At 39.2% G+C, this 24,152-nt stretch overlaps 1 protein-coding gene across 3 annotated transcripts in view; it reads left to right on the top strand.

The window, feature by feature from the left end:
• chd3 (chromodomain helicase DNA binding protein 3) overlaps nucleotides 1-24,152 on the top strand; it is a 53,449-nt gene that overhangs the window by 19,920 nt on the left and 9,377 nt on the right. The window contains exons 22-40 of one of the 3 annotated variants that reach the window (XM_017472010.3): nucleotides 64-188; nucleotides 557-788; nucleotides 946-1,115; nucleotides 1,268-1,445; nucleotides 2,666-2,752; nucleotides 2,920-3,005; nucleotides 4,014-4,147; nucleotides 4,292-4,436; nucleotides 5,013-5,178; nucleotides 6,308-6,456; nucleotides 6,584-6,821; nucleotides 8,660-8,803; nucleotides 8,892-9,020; nucleotides 9,587-9,695; nucleotides 9,941-10,073; nucleotides 11,540-11,735; nucleotides 14,747-14,910; nucleotides 14,996-15,119; nucleotides 21,352-24,133. In XM_017472010.3, the coding sequence (XP_017327499.1) occupies nucleotides 64-188; nucleotides 557-788; nucleotides 946-1,115; nucleotides 1,268-1,445; nucleotides 2,666-2,752; nucleotides 2,920-3,005; nucleotides 4,014-4,147; nucleotides 4,292-4,436; nucleotides 5,013-5,178; nucleotides 6,308-6,456; nucleotides 6,584-6,821; nucleotides 8,660-8,803; nucleotides 8,892-9,020; nucleotides 9,587-9,695; nucleotides 9,941-10,073; nucleotides 11,540-11,735; nucleotides 14,747-14,910; nucleotides 14,996-15,119; nucleotides 21,352-21,557 (2,915 nt within the window). In that variant the 3' untranslated portion in view covers nucleotides 21,558-24,133. Of the gene's footprint in view, nucleotides 1-63; nucleotides 189-556; nucleotides 789-945; nucleotides 1,116-1,267; nucleotides 1,446-2,665; nucleotides 2,753-2,919; nucleotides 3,006-4,013; nucleotides 4,148-4,291; nucleotides 4,437-5,012; nucleotides 5,179-6,307; nucleotides 6,457-6,583; nucleotides 6,822-8,656; nucleotides 8,804-8,891; nucleotides 9,021-9,586; nucleotides 9,696-9,940; nucleotides 10,074-11,539; nucleotides 11,736-14,746; nucleotides 14,911-14,995; nucleotides 15,120-21,351; nucleotides 24,134-24,152 lie in introns of those variants that run through there. The other 2 variants (XM_017472009.3, XM_017472011.3) reach the window with 2 other exon arrangements.

The following is a 24,152-nucleotide window of genomic DNA, read 5'->3' as shown; positions in this document are numbered from 1 at the left end:
CTGTCTGATCCAGGTATAGTACAACATAAATTTAATATCTACGTTTTTTTCTCTTAATTTCAGCTCCAGGTGCAGTTCAGTTCTGTTTCCTTCTGTCTACAAGGGCAGGGGGATTGGGAATCAATCTGGCAACTGCAGACACTGTCATTATCTTTGACTCTGACTGGAACCCTCACAATGACATTCAGGTAGGTATAAGTACACATGCACATATGTGAATACACACACACACACACACACAGGCAAGAAGAGACAGATTAGCTAATATCCCTAACTGGACTTTACTAAGTTATGATGCTTTGGCATTTAAAGAGACATATATACAGTATATGACTGGATTATGTGTTGTATTTGAACGTTTGACAGCTCTGACAACTAATCATACCATGTCAGAGTGAAGAACCAACTCATCTATTTACATCCACCTGTCCCTGTGTTTACATGTCTCTCTCTCTCTTTTTCCATCTGTCCCTTTGTCTACATGTCTCTCTCTCTCTCTCTCTCTCTCTAAATGTCTTTCTCTCTCTCTCTCTTTCTCTTTCTCTCTCTCACTTAGGCCTTCAGTCGGGCCCATAGGATTGGTCAGGCAAATAAGGTGATGATCTATCGGTTTGTGACCCGTGCGTCTGTTGAAGAACGGATTACCCAGGTAGCCAAGCGTAAGATGATGCTGACCCACCTGGTGGTTCGGCCAGGGCTGGGCTCCAAAGCTGGCTCCATGTCCAAACAGGAGCTGGATGACATCCTCAAGTTCGGGACCGAGGAGCTTTTCAAGGATGAAACTGAAGGTGAGAGAGTAAAGAATTAATATATGGATGGATAAACTTGTGAATGAAATGGAAGGACATTTTTTGAGATGCACACTACATCCTTGTATTGACTGCACATCATTCCCAAAATTGTGTCCTTGTGTGTGTATGCATGTGTGTGTGTATGTGTGTCCAGCGGGAGACAATAAGGACGATGACAGCAGCGTGATTCACTATGATAATGCCGCCATTGAACGTCTGCTGGACCGGAGTCAGGATGCCACTGATGACACGGACATGCAGAATATGAATGAGTACCTCAGCTCCTTCAAAGTAGCCCAGTACACAGTCCGAGAGGATGACAAGGTGAGAGAGGTGAAGGGAAGAAAAGAATGTCGAAGAAACACTAAAAAAGAGTGAAGTAGCCAATAAGAATGGAAAGTTATAATACCAGTCAAGATTGATTTCTAGGTTTCTTATCCTATTATGTATGTGTATATGTGCGTGTGTTTTTGCAGATTGAAGAGATTGAGAGAGAGATCATTAAGCAGGAGGAGAACGTAGACCCAGATTACTGGGAGAAGCTTCTCCGGCACCATTATGAGCAGCAGCAGGAGGATCTGGCCCGCAACCTGGGCAAGGGCAAGAGAGTCCGCAAACAGGTCAACTACAATGATGCTGCACAGGAGGATCAAGGTACCGCTGCATACAGGACATACACACCTCAGTATACAATTGACCAGTCCCAAGTCCTGGAAGGTTTTTTTAAACCATTGTTTTTTTTAATTAAAGTACTAATTTAAGTACTTCTAGAAGAGGTAGGTCTTTGGACATCGTTTGAAGACTGCCAGTGACTCAGCTGTTTGGACATCTAGGGGGAGTTCATTCCACAACCTAGGTGCCAGAACAGAGAAGAGTCTTGATACCATTACCTTGGCGTAAGGATTTACCATGTTAGCTACGCAGGAACTTTATCAAGACCTCAAACTGAGAGTAGTATTTTTGCCTTTACCCTTTTGTTGAATTAACGCCATTGATGTGTCCTTCCAACACATATTGAAGGCCTTACTCTCAGCTTTTACCCAGAATTTTTCCTTAGGCCCAAGACTGCCAAGATTTGCAATAGCTGGCTTAAATGAATGATTCCAGTCAGTATTTTTCAAAGGTTTCACAACAATAACCAAGTATAGGTATGTTTTGTTATTGGTCCAATACATCTGCTATAGTATTTAGTATTTTGATAGATTTGTGACATATTTTGTTGTTTTAAATGTGTGTGTTTAGTTGTGTGTGTGTTTTTTACATTACTGGCTTTGTAGGCATTAGAAACTGCCGTTAGTAACTGAACAGGCCAGAAATGACAGAAAAACTATACTGAAGTGAGAGTATGGTATCGTATTACTCAGTTTAAAACAGAAGATTAAGACTTTTTTCTAAATATTTCTAAATTATGGGGTTTGTGTTCATATCTTTTCTTTCTAACTTCATTCATATGAAATTGGATAAAATCCAAAAAAATCACTCTCACTTGTTTTAATCCATAAGCTTTCCATAAGTAATATCACTTGATTTGCATCTTTAACAAATACATTTAGAATGCACAGAAACACAATTTGCCAAATAAAAGAAAAGACAAATATTTCATTCCAATTCTTTGACATGTATAAAGAGTTCTTTAAAGATTTAAATGAAAATGTAAACAGGTAAAACTATGTCTTTCTCTGTGGAAATGTAATTGAGTAAAAGTACAAGCATTAATTTTATTTTAATTTACCATGTTTGGCGATTAAATAACTCTGAGTCCAGGGTGCTGTATTACCTGAACTGCTAGCTAGACCTCATATAAAGTGAGAGCAGGCAGGCTGTTGGACGTGTATGTGTAAATGTGTGGCTGACCCTGCTGTCTGCGGTTTCAGAGTGGCATGCTGATATCTCAGACAACCAGTCCGAATACTCTGTGGGATCTGAGGAGGAGGATGAGGACTTTGATGAGAGGCCAGAAGGTGAGGAAAGCAAGCATGTGCACAGACTCCTATAGAAGTACTGAGTGAACAGACAGAGCCTTTGATGTGAATAGCGATGGTCCTTGCAGTGCGTGCTGTTGATATTATAAATAAACACACAGTAATGCTTTGAACAGACTTTTGGTAGCTGTCGCTTCCTCTTGCAGGTCGAAGGCAGTCTCGGAGGCAGATCAGAAATGAAAAGGATAAACCACTGCCTCCTCTGTTGGCTCGAGTGGGTGGCAACCTTGAGGTAAAAGTGTCTGCTCTTTTTAAACACATTGGTTGCAGCTGTTATGCTGAGTTCCTGACCTGCCACTGAAGGGCCTTTGTGTATAATTTCACATGATTACGCAACTCTAAAATTCAACTTCAGCAAACATCAGACTGTTATTATGTATTGGCTATTTTTGACTGTAATCACTTGATGAGCTTGAGGAGCCAATATACACAACAACTTGCTTTATGTGTGTATAATCTAATGTCAGCTTAATGTGAGTAAAATCTTGGTCTAAAGTGGCCAAGAATTCAGAAAATCTGAAACTTATTCCTACAATTAGGCCAAAGAATAAAGACAAAGTCAGCTTTATTTTTAGCACATCGCATGGCAGTGGATAAAAACTAAACACAGGTCCTTCAGGAAACTAACGTGCAACATGTAGTAGACATTGATGAGGACTGAACAGTATATATGGACAATAAATACAGACAGTAATACCATAAGGTACACATAATCACACAAAATTAAACAATTCACATAAATAGGAAAAATATATAAAATGCGGTGAACAGTTTTGTGTCCCGAAGAGGCCGCTGCAGCCGTGCGCACCACCATCTTGTACACGAAATAAGAGCAACGTACTAAACATTTTTTTAGCCTTACTTTTAAATGGACAAGTATTTACTGTTAATAGTACAGAAATGAGGCAGCACTGAGACAGAAAGGTAAATGTGCCCACAATCATCCACACCTGTTACTGCGATTAATAATGCAGAGCTCATAAAGACGTTTGTGGGTGCACATTATTTTTCTATCCTGACTACGCTCAGGTAGGTTCTAAACTATTTTTAAGAATAATTATTTTACTAGTTGAGTTTTTTTACAATAATTTACCCCATGTTTGGGTAATGAACTTAAAAAAAACCCACTGATAATCTGCAGAACGATTTGTTTAGTGTGTGTGTTTGTGTGTGTGTGTGTGTGTGTGTGTGTGTGTGTGTGTGTGTGTGTGTGTGTGTGTGTTTGTCTGTGTATGTATAGGTATTGGGCTTTAACACGCGTCAGAGGAAAGCCTTCCTGAATGCGGTGATGAGATGGGGTATGCCTTCTCAGGATGCTTTCTCCTGCCAGTGGCTGGTACGAGACCTGCGAGGCAAAAGCGAGAAGGAGTTCAAGTAAGAAACATTGATGAACAGCGATTCAAGCAAAACTGAATGGAAACACAAAGAAATGACTGGAAGATGAAGAAGAATAGTGAATACATGAGTAATTGCTCATTTCTGTATGTGTTCCCTCACTCTCTCTCCCTCTGTCTGCAGGGCATATGTTTCTCTCTTCATGAGGCATTTGTGTGAGCCAGTAGCTGATGGCTCAGAGACATTTGCCGATGGCGTACCGAGGGAAGGTCTGTGCAGGCAACCTGTGCTGACCCGCATCGGAGTCATGAGCCTGGTGAAAAAAAAGGTCCGTCTTGTTTATTTAGGATCAATTATATTTCCCATATTAGGACCTACATTAGGAGAATTCAGTGAATTACCGTGAAATGATATACTGTGCCATTAAGGAAAGCAATGTTAATCATATTACTTGTTTGCGTGCATGGATTAATAGATGTTTATACATAGTTTCTAAGTTTATATATAGCATTTTAAAATGACTCATTCAATGTTATTAAGGCGCAGGCTTATTTTGTTCACAGTAATATAGACTCTTAATGGACAATATGAAATAGTATCCTATTTTTTATTGATTAAAAATGCTAAAATTCAGTAATTATGATAAATAACCATGATTTCAATGGTAAGCAAAATACTTGTGATTATCATTTTAGTCACTGTTGTGCAGTGCTACATTTATGGCTAGCAATAGCTGAAATCTTTTTTTTTTTTTTTTTTTTTGCTTCTATGCTTCTATGATATAAAAAAAAAGCAGTAAGAAATATGTGGAAAACAAACAGTGAAACAGCTGAGACGTCTAGCCAAATAATGGAATTTCCAGAAATGTTAAAGACAGAGGTGCTTCCTGTGCTGGTGTGTGCAGGTTCAGGAATTTGAACACATTAATGGAAAATGGAGTATGCCTGAGCTGAAGCCTGAAGTCACTGGGGACTCCAAGAAATCCTCCAGAGCTTCCTCACCTGCCATTAAAACAGCTACACCCACTCCAGAACAGAGCTGCAACAACACACCCTGCACTTCAAAACCAGGTATGCACACACACACACACACACACACACACACACACACACACACACAGACGCATAAGAAATATGTCCATGTCCATGTCTAGTGCTTACAGACAAATACATGCACACACATACAGCATACCATCACGCACATACACTGTCACTAGCAATTCAGATGGAAATTCTTAATCAGTAGTAAAACTCTCACAGTCACACCTAAACACAAAAGTACAGTTGTAGTATTTGTCCACAAGAGGGTAGAGTAAGACTGTAATGAGCAAATCCAGCACTGAACTGTATGCTATTCATTTGTGATATGATGTCCAGACTGTTCTTGCTGATTATATATGGTTACGTTTCAACATATTATAGAAAGCCTTTTTTTTATTTTGGCTCTTTCAGATTGGACAGCTGGATAGCCTGTGCACTTTTGTCATTATTATAAAGGCCAATATTCTAATAGTGATTAACAGATGATATTTTGTGCAGCCCTAGTAACTCATAAACCTACCTATGTAAAGCACATGCAGTCCCCTCCGAAACTATTAGGATGGCAAGGCCAACTCATTTGTTTGTGCTATACACCAAAGACACTTGGGTTTGAGATCAAAAAGTGGCTATGAGTCGAGAGTTTAGGATTTCAGCTTTTATTTCCTGGTATTTACATCTAGATGTGTTAAACAACATAAAACATAAAACCTTTTGTATCAGACCACCCAATTTTTAGGCAAGCAAAAATATTGGTACATGTGACTGACAGGTGTTTCTTGTTACCCAGGTGTGTCCTGTTAGTCCTGATTGTTTAAACAATAAATAAGCTCTGAACATCTACTCTTAGTTTTAGCCTTCAGTATCACCTGTGAAGACTGCATTTGTTGTTAAAAAGGATAAGCCAACATCAAAACCTTTTGAAGAAAAGCAAGCCGCTTTGAAGCTGAGAAAAGAGGGGAAACCAATCAGAGGCATTGCACAAAAGCAAACCCAAATGTCTTTAGTCTACAGCAAAAGCAAATGAATTGGCCTTGCCATTTCCAGTAGTTTCAGAGAGGCCTGTATGCCCAAACATGATCCGCATATAAACATGAAGACCGTACATACAAAAGCAGACACTTGAAGACCCATGACAAGATTTTGGTTTGTGCCTTTGTAGCCACACCCTCTCCACCTGAGAAACCAGAAAAGATTGGAAAGGAGGGAGAACGAGAAGAGGGAGAGAGCCTGACTGATGCAGAGAAAGAGAAGGAGAAGGGGAGCGAGGGGAAAGAAGGAGAAAACCCAGACAGTACAGAATCTAAAGAGGTAAAGTGTGTGGGTGTGTAAATAAGTATAGGAGTGAAGGACTGGTTGCCCTTGTGGTTTTGTGTGTCTGTGCATGTGTGTGTATTTAGCATTGTGAGATATGTTCTCTTTCTGTCTCTCACTATAGGAGACTGAAAAAGATACTGCACCCAGTGAAAAGCCTGAGCCATCTGAAGGAGTCACAGGAGCAAGTGCAGGAGACTCCAAATCAAAAGAAGCTTCTGACACCATGCCACCCTCACCAAAGTCAAAGTGTGGGAAAGAGAAGGGTGGAGAGGAGGAGAACCCTAAGAAAGAGGCTAGTATTGAAAAAATGAAGGAAGAATCCTCATCAGAACTCCCTGCAGTCAAAGATGAGAAGCAAGGTAGACTGAGTTTGCCATGTGCATTAAAACCACACTGCATGGTGTCAATAAAAGAATACTCCAGTTTAAAAAAATAATTAAAAATCTCTATCCATCACATGTGAACAAGAATTTTAACACATTTGCCTGTACTGAGAAAAAAAAAACTTTTACTCAAACCCCACATATAATGGAAGACTAAGGGCAGTTGTTCAGTTAAAAACAAGTCACCAGTGGTGGTAAAAAAAAAAAAAAAAACCCCAAATTCCTTTCACAATTAGAAATGTAGTTATTCATCTTAATAAATTCCCTGGTAAAAGTAAACACTCTTAAAATTACTTAAAATAGGAAAGTAAAAGTACAAGAAAGATTCACAAAAGAAAAAGACCACACACTGATTTTAGTAACTGATGGAAAATTAGTTCCCCTGTAACCAAGGAACAACAGTTTTATTCCTAAACTCTCAGTAGCTCACACGATAACTCTGACAACACAAACTATTTGCTAATAGCTAGCTAGCTGTCACAATACCAGCTGACTTAGTTCTCATTCTTACTGTCACAGCCGCTAAAGTTTAGATTTGCAGGAATTTTGTTCAATTCCTTGGAGCTCTCTAATGCTAAAAAGTCACCTCATGACTTTACAAGTATATGATTATAGAGAAATTTAGTGATGTATTATTTAAAAATGTTGAGAGTAGAAATAAAAATTCAAAAGATAAACTCAAGTAAATATATGGGTATATATTTTAAAGTATAATTTCTGAATATGTTTGAAAATCCATGAACACATTCAGGCCCGGACTAAGAATTCAAAGGCCCCTGGGCACAATTGTCTTGTAGGCCCCCCTTGCACTTGACCAATTATATCATTCTGTTTAGATTTTAAAAATATCAGCATGCTTTTTATTGATTATACACGGTGTCATTATCTGAAGGCAGCGGCTATTTACACCAAGTGAAAATAGCGATATGTTCTATTTACACTAAGTTACAATAGCAGCATTTTCTTAACGATATGCTATATTAACATAGCGATATATTATATTTGCACTATATAAAAATAGCCGTTCTTTGCAATAAGTGCAAATAGTTGTTAGATGCTATTTATACTAATAAATAGTGGCAGATTCTATTTGCACCTCAGTATTGTTGTACATTAACAGGATGCAGTAATAACATAGAGTGTAAATGACTGTATTTATTAAAATTCTTAAATGGATGCCATACCTTACTGGGAAAATAAAGTCCTCCCTACACCTACCCCTAATCGATAAACACTTTATTATTAATCAGTCTTTAGGCACTTTATCTCCACTTTTCAAATATTTGCTTCATTTTTATTGAAAATAAACACATTTCCCATTTGATATGTGAGGGGAAATGGGAGAAGAGTGAGTCCAGCAAAAGGCGGATTCAAATTGGGTCGAAAAGCTACTTTTTTTAAGTAGCGTTTGTCATTTTTATTATTGTGTGGCCCAACCAGACATTGCCCTCTGTTTTCGGAAATGAAGAAAAGAAAAGAAACTATTTTTTTTCTTCCCCTCACTTGGGCCCCATGTGTGCAAGGGCCCCTGGGCCCATGCCCATAATGCCCATTGGATGATCCAGCCCAGAACACATTCTTGGAGAAAAAAAAAAACCTTGCATAAATGTTTATTGGAGCCCAACAACTGTCCCAATATTTTCCTTATAAGTAAACAAGGATACTTTTCAGTTTTCAGTACAGGCCAACATGTTGAAATTGTCTACTCTATGGTATTCACTGTAGATGCATTAGATAGAATATTCCTTTAAGGAAACTGATTGGATGTCAGAGCTGTATGCCAAAAGTAGTTGTCATTCTAATTGTTACAGCAGCAGAGAAAACGGAGAAGAGTGAAAAGGGAGGAACAGGTGAAAAAGTCATTGAAGAGAAAGAAAAAATCGAGGAGACACCTGTTGCCCCAGAATCAGCAGAAAAGAAGGAGAAAGCAGAAGGCCAAGTGCAGGATGTTAAGACCGGTGAATGCTGGAGAGTTCTGTCTCTTATCATTACCATTTTTGAACTCCCTGTTATAAAACTATCATTTATATTACTATCTGGCTGCAGATGAGGGCAAGATGGAAAAGGATGCTGGGAAAGAGGTCAAAGGGCAGAAGGAGGAAACAGTCAAGGGGAATGGCAAACCAACTGACCGTCCGCGGTTCATGTTCAACATTGCAGATGGAGGATTTACAGGTAGAAACCAGAGTTTACTGCACAAGTTTATTATCCACTGCTCCTAATTTTAAATCTTCTTCAGCAGGGCAAATCTTGTTAACACAGACGTGTGGCAGGTTTGACTGCTTAGACAAACTGTTGTGTACACGAGTAGAACTTTGCACAGATAAGACCATTCTGTATTCTGTAAATATTTTTGTAGACGTGCAGCTCTGCTGTGACTTTTGCTCCAAGCATCTAAGCACACACTGTTAAGAGTCCTTTCTGTGTTGGTTAAGATTTAACGCTGAGATGATTTGGAGAACCTGAGCGCAGCATGAGCTTTTATACACAGTGCCCCAGTGCTGGCAAAACATTTTACACAAACACTGGCTCAGTGTTAATACAGTTTGGAGTGGAGCTGCACATATTCTGACAAAATAAGCATAGGCAGGTTTATAAGGATGGAAAGTTTATCAGTGGTTGCACTGAAAAAAAAAATCAGTGGTAATGTGCAGCTGTGTGGTTCACTTTGGATATTTGTTCTCATTTCAGTATAGTTTTACATACATTTTCTCATCGTATATCTGTTGGCCTGTTTGTAGAGTTGCACACGCTGTGGCAGAATGAGGAGCGAGCAGCAATCTCATCTGGGAAGATGAATGAGATCTGGCATCGGCGGCACGACTTCTGGCTGCTGGCCGGAATCGTACTGTATCCTTGCAGATGGTTGGGTATCACTGACCTAGAGACATAGCCTTAAAATCAGTTCATTAACCATATGTCATCTACATTTCTGTCACATGGAACCATGTTTAACTAAACGTAATGGCTTTTAATGTGGGAGAATGAAATTATGTAGCCGTGTGGATGTCATGAGCATATTGATCGCTCAGATTCAGAGCATATATTATGCCCATCGGAATCTGGTTGAAATCTTAACCCTTGACTCGTAACAGTCATGGCTATGCTAGATGGCAGGACATTCAGAACGACCCCCAGTTTGCCATCGTCAATGAGCCGTTCAAGTCCCAAGCCAACAAGGGCAACTTCCTGGAGATGAAGAACAAGTTCCTGGCCAGGAGGTTTAAGGTGAACATAAAGCTTTGCTTGTGTTCAGAAAAGTTTGCCAGTCAACATTATGTCAGTCGCTGCAATATACTTGAAGGTCAGCATGTTAAGTAAGCATGACTCTTCATAACCACACACATAGAGAAGGGTGAGAAATTCAAGGAAGAAACAACATGAAGTGTCTTAGTAAGGCTCATGCAAGAATAGCTTCAATGCGCCTTGGCACAGAGAGAAGTAACTGGAACTATGCATTGGTGGTGGTGAGTGCTGTCTGACACATCAGTCCGGAATCTCCCAAAAATATTGGGATGAGATCTGGTGACTGTAAAGGCCATAGCAGCACAGGGGTACCAGAACTAATCTAGAAAATCCTAAAGATTGGTATATTAAAATATATATATGTGTGTATATATATATATATATATATATATATATATATATATATATATAAACTTTTGGTAGGTTGGAAGGCTACATGAGAGGTTTTTAAAATTCGAACACTAACTCTAATCAGAAAATCGGTTAGTGATAGTACTCAGTAGCAGTCTAGAATAGTACGTACGTATTTAAGGATGTTTAACAGAGGCTAGGATGTTTAACAGAGATTCCCTCTAAGGTGTCAGGTGGACCCAAATCAAGCCAGCACAAAGCATTCTACAGCATAACAGCTTTTAATTAGTCACTCGACTGTACACGTTACTTACTGTCCTTATGAGGATATTTCTTACTCTAAAATGACCCTAATACCCTGAACCTCATTTACTCTAACAGTAGTCATTCTGTAAATATTTTTGGTTTATTTGAGAATTGAATTAATTCCTTATCATAAAGTGTGATGACACACGCACACGCAACATGCTGACACAAACTGTTGTGCAACCCAAGCTCTCTTTTTTTTTTTTCCGCTGTTTTGCTCCATTACATGTTTCATATCCCGTTCTCTACATCCTCATTCTTTCTTTTTTCTCGACCTTTCTCTCTGTCTCTCTCTTGCTTGTATAATGCAAAATGCAATGGCAAGTGTGATCCTTACAGTTATTGCACAATATACTTATTATCTGCTTAAGTTTCCTTATAAATCTCACTTAAAGAGAATTTTTTTTCCATTTCAATTCTTCTCTGTCAGCTTCATCCTGGAGGTTCAAATATATATAATATATATTTCCTGGCTACAATCCCACTTTTGCTTTTTGCTTTCCCCCGTAACTCTGTGTATAAATGAATCTTTTTCTCTTTTTTTGTTGTCTGCCTTGGATTTTTTTTTGCCTTTTATTCCCATTTATTACATGCTCTGTCTTATCTCCTTCTATTTCACTGTTTCAATCTTTGAATAATTTTATTACTTACTTTTATTTTTTTTCACTCTTCTTATTCTCCGCCACTTATTCTCCTCTTTTGTATAGAATGTTTAATGTTTTGCTCAAAACTGTCTCTCTCACTCTATGCTTTCTCCTCTTTTTCCATCTTTGTCTTTGTTGTTCTCTCAGCTTTTAGAGCAAGCGTTGGTGATTGAAGAGCAGCTGCGTCGGGCGGCGTACCTTAACATGACACAGGACCCCACTCACCCGGCCATGGCCCTGAATGCACGCTTTGCTGAGGTGGAGTGTCTGGCAGAATCACACCAACACCTCAGCAAAGAGTCTCTTGCGGGAAACAAACCTGCCAATGCCGTCCTACACAAGGGTGAGGAGAGTATTTGTGTGTGTGCATAACGTCTGTACAGCACAGCTTTTTATGCCATGTGATTTGTAAACACATCCCTAAAACTCAATCAGCAGTTGTTGTTTTTTTTGTTTCAGTGTGTTTGTAAGTGGCTGCACTTGGAGAATATCCACAAAAACATTGCTTCTGGAAGAAAGCCATATTTCACAACATCCCTACAATATGAGAACACTCACATCCACAAAAGGCATTTTCAGCTAAAAATATTCTGAGAACCACAGCTCTGTTTGCTATCTTAATCGACAAAGACAAACAAGCCACTTATGGCTCTTGTTTCGTTTGGCTCATCACTTTTTCTCTCGCTGCTTTTTGCTGGAAAAGTTTTATAAATTCTGAGCTGATTTGATCATCAAAATCTGTCATATAAGATTCAGCAAGCATGCGGAATCTGAAGAGTGGGTATAAAGCTAAACCCATTGTAAATCTTTCAAATAATGAGAAGTTGCAATTCCAGAGCTATATAAATGGAGTGGCCAGGAGCTGGCCATTTTAGGAGGTTCAGATTACCAAAAAATAACCCACAAAACCAGATGAAACCCTATTCCATTTTATGGAAGAAACATTATAATATTGACGTTGAATAATAGTGTCAAACAGAAACAGCGTCAGCGTCATCAGGCTTCATCAGTACACACATACACACCCCTACATACAAACTAGCAACATATTTGACATGTACTGTTGATGCATTTACATGAATAAAAAATCTAACTAAAACAACAGCTATATCTACATGACATAGCAGTTCCAGGACTGCTTACATGTGCTGTGAAATGGAACAGCAGGTCTATACCTGAACATTGCTTTGACTGCATGTTCTGTTTAATGACAACAACAATGTGCACCCTGATTAGTGAACTTATCAAGAATCCAAACAAACTATATAAAATACAATATACAGTTATTTTGTGGATGTAATAGACCACAAAGTAACTATTTGTTCAGTTTGTTTAGGCCATTTCTCATTTCTTGTAGATTGTAGTAGCCTATGGGTTAGGGTGTGTGTTGATTGGACATTTACTAATATTATAATTATTATTTTTTCTTATTTGGTTAGGTTGTAAATGTTTTCCATGGTGGGTTTTGAGGACTTTGCTTTCCTGAGTGCCTTGTACAGCATACAATAGTATACATGACATGACACTGACACTGCATACAATGCAGTGTCATGGTATTTATGCAAGCTGTCAAGAATATACAAGAATTTTCTAACATGCAAGAATGGAAAATAAGATGTTCCCTGTTATTCATGTGTGAACCGTGTCTAAGTCATCGTTCATGATGCAGCAGTTGATAATACCAGGGAAAATCAGAACATTAGCATTACTTCTTTCCTACTGTCTCCATACCGCTAGCTTTCTCTATTTTCACAGACGATAATAAGCTCTAGACTGGGCAAAGCGGATCAGGAGCCATGTCTTTGGGCCCCTGTGTGTACTCAAAGAACAGTCCTTCAAATATTTTTGCCTAAGCATAGTTTTGTGAAATATTCAGCTAGTTAACAAGAGCAAAGAAGATTTTTAACCTTCTACAATATGACTTAAAAATGCCTCAGATACCTTATCAGGATAACTTATGTTAGCTAGCTGGCAATCTGTACTGGAAGACCTCTATATATGGAGTCAAAGACATGTCCAAATTGTTGTCTGTGGTCTTAAAGGAACACCGAGGAACTCAGAGCTGCTCGTATTTCCATATATGGAATCAATTTAATCAAAAGCATGCATTTTATATATAGAAACAAACACAGGCCATCTTCACACAAACCTTTATTTGTGCAAAAGTAAATTATGCTTCCTAAATACCAAATATAACCATAAAAAGTGCCTTTACATGTGCATTTTTTAAGTGAGCTTAATTAAAGACAAGCAAGTAATGTCAGGATACCTTATTCTTACTAACATCCTTTCACTTAATGCTAATGTTATCTACCTCACCAAAAGCTAGGTTAGCTACCCTTAATTTTGCTTGCTAACTTTATAGCAATTTGATTTTAACAGTTATTTTCTAAATAACTGTAAATAAAACAAAACCTAATTGTGTGTTTACCTCATACATTTTCTGAATGATGGGGTTTGGTCTGATGGTTGCAGCTAGATGACTATAATTGGTTAATCGAAGCTCAATTCTTTATACCATAGCCATTAGTGGGTCGGAGTTGAAGTGGTCATAAATTGACCTGCTAGCATGTTTGATTCGGACCTCCAAGGTTGGGGGTTTGATTCCTGCCTCTGCCCTGTGTGCATGGAGTTTGCATGTTCACCCCCGTTACTGGTTTTCCCCCAGTCCGAAGACGTGCACTGTTGTCCACAGTGTGTGAAAGGGTGCGTGATTCTGTGTCAGATTGTGCCCTGTGATGGGTTGGCACCCTGTCCAGAGTGTCCCCCACCTCGTGCCCCAAGTCCCCTGGGATAGTCTTCATGCTCCCCGTGACCCTGTGCAGGATAAGTGGTACAGAAGATAGATGGATGGTTGGATGGATGGTTGGATTTCATAAGTAATAATCTTTGCTCTCAGAATTCTTGATCACTGCTGTAAGGTATTTAATATAATTATATAAACATACAGAGTCTTAAAACAAAATGAGCAGTAGACATTTCTTCTAAACTTTACATTTTGAATAAAACCGTGCATTGACTAATGGTGATTTCCTATGCTTCAGTGATACCCTTTGATAATTCAGGTATTATTCAGATAATAGTCTAAAGATTGCACTCCCCAAAAACCTCTCACCCTTTCTTTTGTGGATAATATGACCTAGATACTGTAGGGTGGGAGTTCTTCCTTGTTGCTGCCGCCTCTGGCTTGCTCGTTGGGGATCTAAATCCACATCTGGAATTCTGTAAAGCTGCTTGGTGACATGTCAACTGTTAAAAGCACTATACATATAAAATTGAATTCAATGTCACATAGACATACCTTTCAACACTTTTCTGATTAATGTGTTGGACAACTGCCATGTTTAATTGCAGTTCTCAATCAACTGGAGGAGCTTCTAAGCGATATGAAAGCTGATGTAACACGGCTTCCCGCCACACTGTCCAGAGTCCCGCCAATCGCAGCACGCCTGCAGATGTCCGAAAGGAGCATCCTAAGCAGACTGGCCAACAAGGGCAATGAGACACACACACCACCGGTAAATGCTCACGCACATGAACACACCCAACTTCACCCATCATTTTTAAAGGAAACTATTCAAATATGGTCTTCCTTCTGTCCAGCCCATCCCACCTGGACCGTATGCAACTCCGCAGAACTACGGTCCCCCGTTCACCCCAGCACCACCAGCCATGGCTCTGGCTGCGGCCAACTATAGCCAGATGCCTCCAGGCTCGTTCATATCAGGTGAGCACTGCTGTTCCATTCATACAAAGGTCTTCTCCAAAGTCTATGATGAAACATTCACCAGAGGTTTCACTTTTAGACCTAGTTCAAGTTGGTCAGAGCTGGAGTTTTTTTCTTCAGCCCTGACCTTCTATAAACCTACAAGAAAGATATACAGAAAGAACCACTTTACATTTTAGATCACTAAACTGCAGAGAGAGTCAACCTTAGTCATGATATCTTAAAAATACAAGAAAATAAAAGCTCTTTTATTATACTTACTGTGATATTTTTGTTTGGGTTGGACTTATGTTCTGAGGATGAAATCGTACAAGCTCAAATGTAGAGATTAGAAGCCTTATTGCAGCCAATTAAAATCCACTATTTTACTGACCATCCTTTCTGCTGTACCAGTAAAGTCCTTGACTGTTCAGTAAGTGATTTTAGGATTACAGTTTGTTTAATGAAATGAAATTTGAAGGAGGATTTCACTAATTTAAAGAAATATTAGTGACCGTGGTATTTTGCTGTACTTGTGCCCTTAGAACTGTGGAGTGTTTGTGGTTTCCCCTCAAGATTTGATGGTTGAAAAACATTGAATACACACAGAGCTACAGTAACACACACACACACACACACACACACACACACACACACACATTAGTCTTATGTACAGTGCTATGAAAAAGTATTCCTGATTTCTTCTGTTTTTTTGTATATCTCATACTAAATAGTTTTAGATATTCAAACGAAATGCAACATGAAACAAAGGCAGCCTGAGTAAACACACATTATAGTTTTTATTATTATTATCTTTTTTTTTCATTCAAGCAAAAAAAGTTATCCAACACCCATGTGAAATTCTAATTACCCCCTTAAAATTAAAATCTGTTTGTGCCACCTTTATCAGCAATCACTGCAACCAATGCTTCCAATAACGGAAGATGGTATTGGATAACTTCTTTGCTTTAATAAATACAATTATTATTTAAAAACTGTATTTTGTGTTTACTCAGGTTGCCTTTGTTTTATCTTAGATTTTGTTTTAATTTCTGAAACAATTTAGTATGATACATACACAAAAACAGGAGAAATCAGGATGGGGTAAATCCTTTTCCACAGCACTGTACTTCCTAGTACATTTTGATAGCTTTCAGAGTTTTATTGTTGCAAATAATGGAAGAATGTTGTAAAAAGTCTAAGTTATACTGCAACAGTATGTTGTCAGTCACTTTGACAATCAGTTGGTCAGGGGTTAGGAATGTATTTAAGAATTCCATAAAACTGAAGAATGAAGTCTAGGATATAGGAGCACAGAGTCTGTCCATAAAAGACTTATGACCTTAAAATATCTGTTTTAAAACTGCCAAAGTGTCTGGCAAGTGATTTTGTTTTAATATGGCATGCATTTAAACAAACTTGTACTATGTTTGTTTTTATGATTATAGGTTCCCCATTTTGGTTTCAGCAGTGCTGAAAGAATTCTAGTTTTCCTCACCACACCTCTCCATCAGCATTTCACTTTCTGTCCTAGATTATTCGATTTATTTTTTTACATTCTAGGAAGGCGCATATACTTTTCAGTGAGATGGTAGTTAGCTGATTTAGCTAGATAAAGTATCTTTAATTAAACTCACTGCTGACATTTCCTGCTAGCCAATGAGCAAAAAGAAATGCTGTCACTGTCATTATTGATAAAAACTTCTTCCAGATCATATTACTTTGGCATTACCATCACTATAGTACTTGCATATTGACCATTTTTAAAACTTTGTTTCCTCATCTAGTCCTCATGTACTGTAGATCTCTAGTATATTGAGAGGGCAACTGCAAAACATGGAACTAAGCACCAAAATAAGGGTAGAGTGATCAAGAACAATGTAATGTATAACAAACCTTTCAAACACTATTGTAAGAAAGTGACTTTTCCATTTTGTGAACCTTGGTAATGGAAGTGTAATATATGTAACTATGGTTCTATGACTTAATTGGGGGACATCCAGGATGGTTTGCTTTGGAAGAGCTCCTGTATAGTCGCTTCCTTGATGAGTACCAATAACAAATATCACCTTGTGACCATGAACCCAAAAGTCCTCTGCTATGTCATGCTTGTCCTCTGGCTATTCTTGTCAACCCCAGTTTCCCAGGTGGCTTGGCAGTCCTCCACTCAGTTGTAGAACAATGGTTACATGCATAACCTTCTGTTTTACTTCCTTTCATTATGGATTGCTAGGGCAAGTGTAGACCATGTATCACGGAACAGGTGTTGATACTGTTCCTTAGGCTACAGAGGAGGAAAATGACTTAAGTGTTGACGCTGTTTTTTATTGAGGATGACAATTACTCAAGGTTGTGATATTGTACTTTTTATCCAATGGGTTTTAGAAACCCTTGATGGTGCTCCCCAATGCAAAGAGAAAACTAGCAGTCACTTCCACACAGTGCTGACTGTGAGAGCCCTTACTGGAGCCAGGGTTGGCCTGGGCAATATTCTCCTCTGTAGGAGATCAGTTGATATATTTATTGGTATATTGTTATGTCAGTATTTTTGGTTGACTTAATGTTTGATTTTAATCCCAGCACATCCAAATGTGAGATCAGGTCATTTGACTGTATAAATGCCTGCTGTTGGGACCATCTCCCTGTTGTATTTAAAGGAATATGCACAGGTGCTCTAAGATGACTCACACACATTTTGTGAACACCCTGGGTGCAAAACTAACCAAAAGGAAAGAGTATGTCAGTCTGCTGTTGTGAAAGTAGAGGAGTCTCCTGTATCCCACGGCAACTGAGATGTGGAAATGCATCCCTCGATGATCTGTTTTTACCACTAATCATGTTTGCTCACCACTTGCATTACATCTGGCATGCGTAGTTCAATAAGTCCTGTTGAGATTCATTTGTTCCAAGCTAGAGATTTCCAGCATTTCTGTGCCTTCAGTAGAAGTGTTAGCTGCATGATTCATCTGCACATTTGGGCAAACCATACAACTCATCGAAACATTCACTGAACAAACTCAAGAATTCTTTAGTGATTGCAGACAAGGGAGACTCAAGGTACCCTGCTGCAATGAAATGTCAAGTTTGTGTTTCAGTCAGAAGGATTGAGGAAATGATCTAGTGCAGGTGTGTCCAATCTGAACTGCAAAGAGCCAGTGTGGGTGCAGGTTTTCATTTCAATCAAGGAGAAGCCAAACCTGATTCCACCTGTTTAATCTGTTGAGTTTGGCTTTCAATATGCACAGGTACGGCTTGTGCTTGGTTGGAATGAAAACCTGCACCCACACTGGCCCTTTCTGGATAAGACTGAACATGCCTGATCTAATGCCATCCAGGTACTAGAAGCAGGTACAAACACACTGCACCAGGCTTCCAGCAATAGTGCTTGAGCCAGCTAACGAGCCTTCTCATCTGCATTAATAATTCCAGTGACCTAGTGCACTTCACTGCTATGTCTCCCTTTGCTTGTTTAGTGTTTCCTGTAGGATTTCCGTACCTATTGTGCTTGGATTTATGGGCATTATTTCATTAAGGGCCAGGAGCAATTGCGCCACATGTTAGGGATACAGCCTATCTTCACCATAGCAGCATACAGTATGTTTGTGGAAACATTGTGTCAGCTCTTTTATATTCAGCTACATGCCACACAGATTTATGTGCAGGTCTTCATCAGCCTGTACCACTAGTGAAACTATCAGCATCTGTACCAGAGGTAAAGATCCCAACCTTTGTGTTGTTGCATCTGCTATTGCAGCTAGAATGCATGGCATTTTAATTAGGTTGCAACTTTAGTGTGCTTTTGAGTGGAGGTAGGCTATCCACACTCTCCACCAAAGTGGGCTTCGAGCTTGGAGGTGTAGTATTGAAGGTACATCAGGGTCTGTCTCTGTATGCAGGGATGCTGTAGGCTCCTAAGCCTCACTGAGCTTTGCACTTCATTGCTCTGTTGCACAGCTCTTAAAGGCAATCGCTCTTCCTCTTCCATGGGACTGATCAGATGAGTGTTCTACCTGGTTCTATTTCTCCCACTGCAACACAGTGAAGGAGCTTACCTTTTTCTTGCCAGCGGGCTCTGAAACCGTATCTGTTTCTCACTTCACTTTTCGCTGTGGCAGCATAGTACCAGAGGAAGGTGATGCATAGCCAGCCGTATTTCCATAGCCAGAGGCATTATGTTGTAATTAGGGAAAAGCTCTGTAAGCGCCTGTCACAGATGATCAGGTGCCAAACAGTTTAGGCATTGATTATGTCCATCATGTAATGCCTGTAGCACTTGAGAAAGTAGAGTTGAGTTGGTTGAGAAAGTTTCAACAATTCACACACGTTATGAGTTTATGAACCTAAGGTTATAATATTAGTTACTCTGTATCCTTGTGTCTAGTTTTGACAACACAGTCAATAGTAAAATATTAGCTTGACCGTCACCCAAGGTGCCAATGTTTAGCACCAGTCGCATATGGGTAGCATTTAAGTGTTTCCTCTCATTAAATGTACACGTGAGCTTGGTCCTATAGGTCAGCAATAGTCATACACAGCATATTTTTCAATGCATTTGAATATATGCTTTCAATATCTACTTCTTAAAATATCCAATCTTGCATGACGTATCGGTATGATTCAAGCAAATTTAAGCTCTCCAAAAAAAAAGGGATTTTAAATTTAAATGTGAATCTGAATACACGTGAATGTGAATTCTATTACATTTTAGGTATTACGATTTCCTTTTATTTTGCCTATTATATGATTGCATAGCTTAAAATGTTGCCTGTGTGATGTACTGTATGCTGGACAGTATCGGCTGAATATAATCGCAGGTTGAGTCAGACTTAGTTTTGTGTTAGTTTTAGTTGTATAAACATTCTATATTCTTTTCTTTTTTTAGAGACATGTACCATGGATAGAGCATAGAAACCTTTTGAAATGGCTACATGTAAACGAGTAGCAACCCCTTCAATATCCAATTGTCTGTCCTTTACTATAACGTCTGCTTTGCATTATTTTGCAAAATATAAATATGTTAACAGTTTTAAATGAAGCAGTTGCATTTTGATTTGAAAAGGCCCCTGGGCAACTTTGGCTAAATAATTTTTCTTCCTTTTCCTCTGGTCCAAATCTCTGTGATAGCACTGCCAGTAAATTATGTTTATTGCTTCAAAACTTAGTTTGTATCAGCGTAAACATTTTCAGAGTACCCACAGAACAAATGTGATTGATTATGCTTGTATTTTTGTTTCAAAATCCCAAATGCAACCAGTGAAAATTCTGAAACTAAAAGAGTTCTCATGTTCCTGTGCACTGCTTATTATGTATTTGTGGGAGATGCACTAGCCCCGTTTTTTAGTGCAATGGAGCTTTTTCTGAAAATGTCATTACTCTGATCCACTGCCCAGGAATTGCTCAGCCGAGGGAACATTTTTTTCTCCACAGACCAGGGATATTTTTAAGAGAGCAGGGGAAAAAAGAAAAAGAGAAACAGGAGAAAATGTGCTGCTTTCTAAATGGGGTGGGTATAAAGGCAGATGGGGCTCTGCGCTGCCCCCTGACTGTGCTAAAAATACGCCACGCATGGGGCCCATTTGAGTGCTTCAGGCCCTGATTGAGACGACTGTGGTGACCCCGATGTAAACTTAGCAGAGAAGAGAGCCTTGAAAGACACAAGACTAAATAAAAAAAAAAGAAGAGAGAAATATTAGGGGGAAAAGATGAGAGATGGAGAGAGAGTTAAAGAGCCTGAGACAGATGGAAAGGAAAAATCTGAACTCCTTAACCTATTTCACATCAGTCAGTTTTTCTGAAAATTGTTAAAATAAACAAGATTGATGATTTTTTTCAAGGTTCATAGAGCACATACATGGACTGTGTTAGGAGTTTTGAGCTTCACATAGTCAGTAATTTTAAATGTGTCTGTTGGGGTTTTCTTGCTTAAACGGTTATAAAAAAAAACAGACAGAATAAGCCAATCATATCGCTGTGCACGTTTTGTCTCGGGACATCAAACTAAAATTTGCTGTGTCCACGGAGTGAAAATAAAAAAATTGGGAATTAAGGTTTTGTGGATATGAAGATCCCATGGCTGATCATGCAGTTTTTTTATTTATTCTAAAGGCCTCATGCCTTCATCTTGTCCACTGATTGTCTGCTGATATTGATTTTGAGGACTGATACTGTTCCACTCGTTCTGATCTTGCTGCTGCTGCTAACCCACTCGCTGCCCCGCCAGTGTCTACAGTCTGCCACCTTTGTGCCCCCACAGAAGCCCCACTCTGCCTGAAGACCAAAGAGCACAACGTCCTACAGCGCCAGCGTGTGGTGGACCTTTGGAAGGACGGCAGGTCGGAAGGGTCTATAGGACAGGAGCTGCACATGCCAAAATCCACCGTGCACAGCATCATCGTCAAATACCGCCTCAGCAACACGGTGGAGAACCTCCCTCGCAACGGCCGACCCAAAAAATCCTGACTAATAGATGCTATGGACAAAAACACACACTCAGAGGGAGAAAGAATGAAGAGAGAGAAACAAATGAGGGTAGAAAGAGAGAAATATTAAAAATCAAGTCAGAAGAATCTTAGAAAGTTAGGCTGGGAAAGTTACAAACCTGATAAATGGAGAGAGGGAGAGTGAAAAGGGGAGAGGGGTACAGAAGAGGGGCCGTCAGGAAACAGCTTAGCACAGAGAAAAAGGAAGAAAAGGAGGAAAGAGCTGAGAGCAATTTAAGGTACATACGACCTCCCTGGCTGCCAAAGCAAAATAATAAAGTCACCAGGAGTAATATGAACAGACGGCAAGGTGAATAGTCTGATAAAAGTGAAGCGAGTAAGCATGACAAAAGAGGAAATCACCCAACCGTTTCCAGTGTAAAGTGGGAGTCAGTGAGACAAGCCTGCAAAAAGCACTTCTCTCTCTCACCCTCACTACCTCCCTCTCACTTTCATCTCTCTCTCCGACAGAAACCCCAGTGGATTCATCTTTCACTTGGCAAGAGAAATAAGTGCATATGTTGAAGTACCCAGGACCTTTACTCCCTAATTCCTGTGGAAATATCTCTCTCTCTTTCTCTCTCTCTCTCTCTCTCTCTCTGGAGCCCTTTCACACATACAGAGGGAGTAGTGAAACATTTCATAGTGTCAAAACCAAGGAATTCCTGAGATGGATTGCAAGTTTGTTTTGTTTTCTTAACGTTTCCCATTCCGATCGGTGGCTATAGGGAATCATGGATTGAAGGGTCAGATGGACAACCTCTATGGTGGACTGACTAAGTCTGGGGAAAAAAGCATAATGGTTTATTGCTCCTTATCAGCGATCCTCTGAACAAAAAAAGAAAAAAATGAACTGAAACCAGGACGATGCCAAGTAGCATTTTTTTTTTTAATTTCTTAAACAGCATTTTTTAAAATATTGTGGATGCACCGCTGTATGAACATTTACGGCTGTATGACACATGAACCAATTTGCGCTGACTGACCTTGAGAATGGCCACTAGGAATATTGGTGTGTGGTGTGTGTTGGCTAGACACAGGTAGCCTCAAATCTAATGAGGGCATCTGGCCCTGGGGAAGTAAACATAGCTCCTGTTTTTCTACAATATATGGCAGTGCCATGCTGAGATTCCAATGTTGGTAGACCTAAGATTGGATTCTCTGGCTTAGAATCTGTGATTGGTTTGGAAGACAAGCGGGTCTGGGAGCAGTCCAAAAGGACGGTGCTTGAATTCCTGTGCAGTAGCAGAGCCAGATCAGATTAACCAGATCAGCCCCTCAGCGGGACCCTTATACAGTGCAGAACTGCTGTGGGAGGACTCTTACTGTGCACACACACATTCACAGGTACTAACTTAGAGTCTAAGGTGCATACATTATAAATAAAGGTTTGAGGCATTTTGTGTGTGCAAGTAGGTGTGTGTCAGTGTCTGTTTATGTATGCACTTGTGCATGGTGTGAACCTAAAATTTGACACTGATGCTCTGTGTGGGTTCGTTCCCATTGCCGCTAGGAGAGTGATTAATTGTGTAAGCGAAGTGGTTGTTTAGACAGGCAGGGGTCACAGAGGCTGTCTGCCAACTGAATATTTTTCTGGATAACTGAACAAGAGGAGGCGGTTATGCAGGAGCAAACCTGCGCAGCGAAGCAATGAATACAACTATTTGATTCCCTCGGATCAGAGTTGCTGAGTGAGAGACACAGCGAGTACAATAAAAAAAAAAAGATCTGAATGGGAGATATAAGTTATTTTCCTTGTCCCATGTGTACATGACTGGAAAAATCTTGCTTGTTATTTAAGACTCTGGTTTGTTCCTTTTCTTTTTGCCAATCAGAAAAGAATGTTTATGAAAGGGTCTGAATCAGATTTCAAGTTGATAAGTTCCCTTTCTTTATTTTCCTTTCTTGTAGTACAGTTAATGGATGTGGACCTCATTTCTGATAAGCGTTTTGCACAAGCAGCATCATTTAATCAATAAGAAGTAGCACATCAAATTATCAAGGCAATAATGTGTTTTTAAAATACGTTTATGGTTAATATGTAAGGAATGAAATATGATGGGGTGTGCTGTTGTAGGAATAGAATCAATAATTGGGTAGCAGGATTTGGCCCGATGTGAAGTTGATTATTTTCCAATAACAGCATACCTCAAAGGGTTTTATTCCTCTTCAGCAATAAGCCAATGCTAATGATTTTTTTGTTGCGCTAATGGAGGCATTATTTTTGCAGGTTGTCCATTTATCCTTCCAAGATTCTCATTTGCACAATATCTCAAGAACCTGTGGTTGATTGTTTGGAGAATTTGTATGGAAATATCATTGTAGCCAGCGGATGAACAGATTAGTTTTTGGAATTGATCCTAACAGGGTCAAAGTTAGAGTTCAAATGTCTAAAATGAGTTGTTGTTTTTTGATCAATGGCTTCCTTCCTGTTTGAAGTATATTTTAAGAGTATTTCAGATCAAACATGTCATGTTTAATTTTGTTTAATTTTGTGGAACTTACGTGAAACAAGTTACTTTCATTATAGTAGCTATAAACATATCCTATAAGTCATTCCCTCACCAGCCTTGTT

Source organism: Ictalurus punctatus, chromosome 7, assembly GCF_001660625.3.
Source record: "Ictalurus punctatus breed USDA103 chromosome 7, Coco_2.0, whole genome shotgun sequence".
Lineage (NCBI taxonomy): Eukaryota > Metazoa > Chordata > Actinopteri > Siluriformes > Ictaluridae > Ictalurus > Ictalurus punctatus.
This window is presented reverse-complemented; position numbering and strand designations above follow the sequence as displayed.